At 33.0% G+C, this 2705-nt stretch overlaps 1 protein-coding gene across 1 annotated transcript in view; it reads left to right on the forward strand.

Moving 5' to 3' along the window:
• Positions 1 to 2705, forward strand: part of MDGA2 (MAM domain containing glycosylphosphatidylinositol anchor 2) — a gene marked incomplete at its 5' end in the record, with an annotated part of 518288 nt that overhangs the window by 307381 nt on the left and 208202 nt on the right. Inside the window, one exon of the mRNA XM_019630047.1 lies at positions 1372 to 1665. Within this exon, the coding sequence (XP_019485592.1) occupies positions 1372 to 1665 (294 nt within the window). The remainder of the gene's footprint in view (positions 1 to 1371; positions 1666 to 2705) is intronic.

Here is a 2705-nt window from a genome sequence, read left to right on the forward strand (position 1 = left end):
TTTACTTTTTTCTATGTGTAATAAGAGAAACATTTTAATATTAGTTGAAAAATAATTTAAAAATTAATTACGTTTGTTTTTTGTTCCTGGGCACTGGAGCAGAGTAATGCTAGAAGGGAGAACAAAACCTTTATGTTTTCATCCATATGCAGTAGTCTCCAAAGGGAGCATATTACATTTATCAGAAGGATGGAATTATTCATATATTTCTGTTTATTCTTATTCTGGCATTTAATTTAGCCCATGCTTTTTGATAGATGTTCTATTGCATAAATACATTTGAATTCATATACATTGTATAAGAATAAAACTATTCCAATGGAACAGGTGATATTATTTGTAAGAAAACTCATTGGGTATTACTTGACTTGTGTTGGTTCATGTTTTCCTTAAATCATAACATATAGATATAGATATAGCTACATATCTATATTTATATACGTATAGGTATAGATATATTTCAGCAGTAAGTGGAACTTACAGTAAAGTAAGTTCCAGTAACATCAACCTAATTTTCTCATAAATACCTTCAGTAAAATCAGAAAAGGGTTTAACTTGAGAAAATCACACTTCTTATATTATTGAAATATATATTTTTAAAAATTCACTTAAAATTAATTAATGTTACAGAAATAGTAGAAACATCATGACAAACTATTTGCAGTGATCTCAAAATGTCTTACAGTGAAATTATATGGAATTCAAATGTCAAAAAATATTAAACATTCAAAAGACAAGAATCCAGTGGATTGTCAGAGTGTGCCATTGTAGTCAGTTGTTCCATCTCATTTCCACTAGGGAGAAAACAAACCCTAAACCTTAACAATTTGACAACAGTTTCTAAACCAGAGTCAAAACTTCTGCTTTTATAACAAAGGTTCTCCTTCTCCCCTTTCTTACTACTTGTGTTTACTGTGCTTGCTAAGTCTACCTTGTCTCTTACCCTTTCTTATAACATCCTTGGGTAAGAGATACCAGCATAGGAAGCAGAACACTGAAATGCTGACTCCAACCCTCAGCAAGCAGGAGCACTCTGCCGTGAAATGCAGATGTGAAAGACCCAGTTAAGGGCCGATAATGACAAGTCATTGAGTAGATTGTTCTTATGTTGACCATTCACAGTCTAATTTAATGCTTTATTTATTTTGCTAAAGTTTGAAGACCTCATTCAAGAGAGTTCTAGAAAAACAATTCAGAATTGTTTCAACTGAGGGTATTTGCCGCTTATTTCCAAGGTCTCTATAAATGTTTGTTATCTGAATTGTCACATGTCTTCAACAAGCAGAAATTGTGTCCTTATAATTTTCTGTGTTTAAATATGTTTTTCCAATTTATACTAACCTTGAAAAATTTTCTTTTTCCCATTTCAAGTTCCACCCAATCTGACTGTTCCACAGGAAAAATCACCTCTGGTCACCAGAGAAGGAGACACAATAGAACTGCAGTGTCAAGTCACTGGAAAACCTAAGCCCATCATTCTTTGGTCTAGAGCGGATAAGGAAGTTGCAATGCCTGATGGGTCCATGCAAATGGAGAGTTACGATGGCACACTGAGGATTGTGAACGTGTCTAGGGAGATGTCAGGAATGTACAGATGTCAGACCAGCCAGTACAATGGATTCAATGTGAAACCACGAGAAGCCTTGGTGCAGCTCATCGTGCAGTGTAAGTACATTGTTTTCTACATGTTTCTATCGAGTACAAGGGATGAAAGCATACCATTATTTTAACAAGAAAAATGAGGTATTTTTGGAATTGGATGAAGATGAAATAATTGTATATCATTGCTACCTATAGTTTAAACTATAATTGCCCTTAAATCTGTCTATTACCTGAGTTAATACACACTAATAGAAAAGAATTGTGTGTGTGTGTGTGTGTGTGTGTGTGCTTTGATTATAATGGTGTTATGTGGATAGTTAATGCCAAAAAATCAACAAACCTAATGGTTAAAACTGGCTATGCACATTGAAGCAAAGTGGAGACTAGAAGTAATTGCTAATTCAAATTATAATACTCTGTTTTTCACAGTTCATGTTTCTACTTCAAGAAATTGTGTGCCCTTTGCCCAAATTATCCACCTATTTCAAGGCATTCTTTTGTTTAAATTGTGGAGGCCTAATCTTTGAAATGCTATGTTTGCATATCTGAAGTTGTAAGAGCAGACTGCCTAATTATCTAGTAATATTGATATAATTCAGGTAGATATTAGGTGCTGAAGTTTGCTTGACTTTCTGAACAGGTAATTGTTTAACTGTGGGATTTGAATATGATAGATATTTAACAATTTTTATTGAAATCACTGTTACAGGTCTAACAAAAATATTGTAGACATCATTTGCCTTGTATTTACTTTCAGTATTAAAAGTACTTAAATTCATAAATTTAAGAAGCTTAACCATGTCACTAGTATTGGATTATTAGAGGATGACCTGATGACTTGGATGTAGGTGGTACGGATATTGCTGAAAGATAAGAAGAAAACTAAACAGTTCACACTCCAGTAGTGTTGCTGTAAATTTTAACTGATGTGCTATTGGTTAAATGCATGGTGGCAAAGTCTTCAAGAAAATAATCAGATGAAACTATACACTTCAATCAACAACACTGTGGTTTTCTTTCTGTGGTTCTTCTGGAACTCAGAACACAAAAAAATAGAATTTAATTCAAAAATGTCTATTTTTATATTAGACTTAAGCACATTT

The sequence above is a fragment of the Hipposideros armiger genome, unplaced genomic scaffold (genome assembly GCF_001890085.2).
Source record: "Hipposideros armiger isolate ML-2016 unplaced genomic scaffold, ASM189008v1 scaffold_885, whole genome shotgun sequence".
Lineage (NCBI taxonomy): Eukaryota > Metazoa > Chordata > Mammalia > Chiroptera > Hipposideridae > Hipposideros > Hipposideros armiger.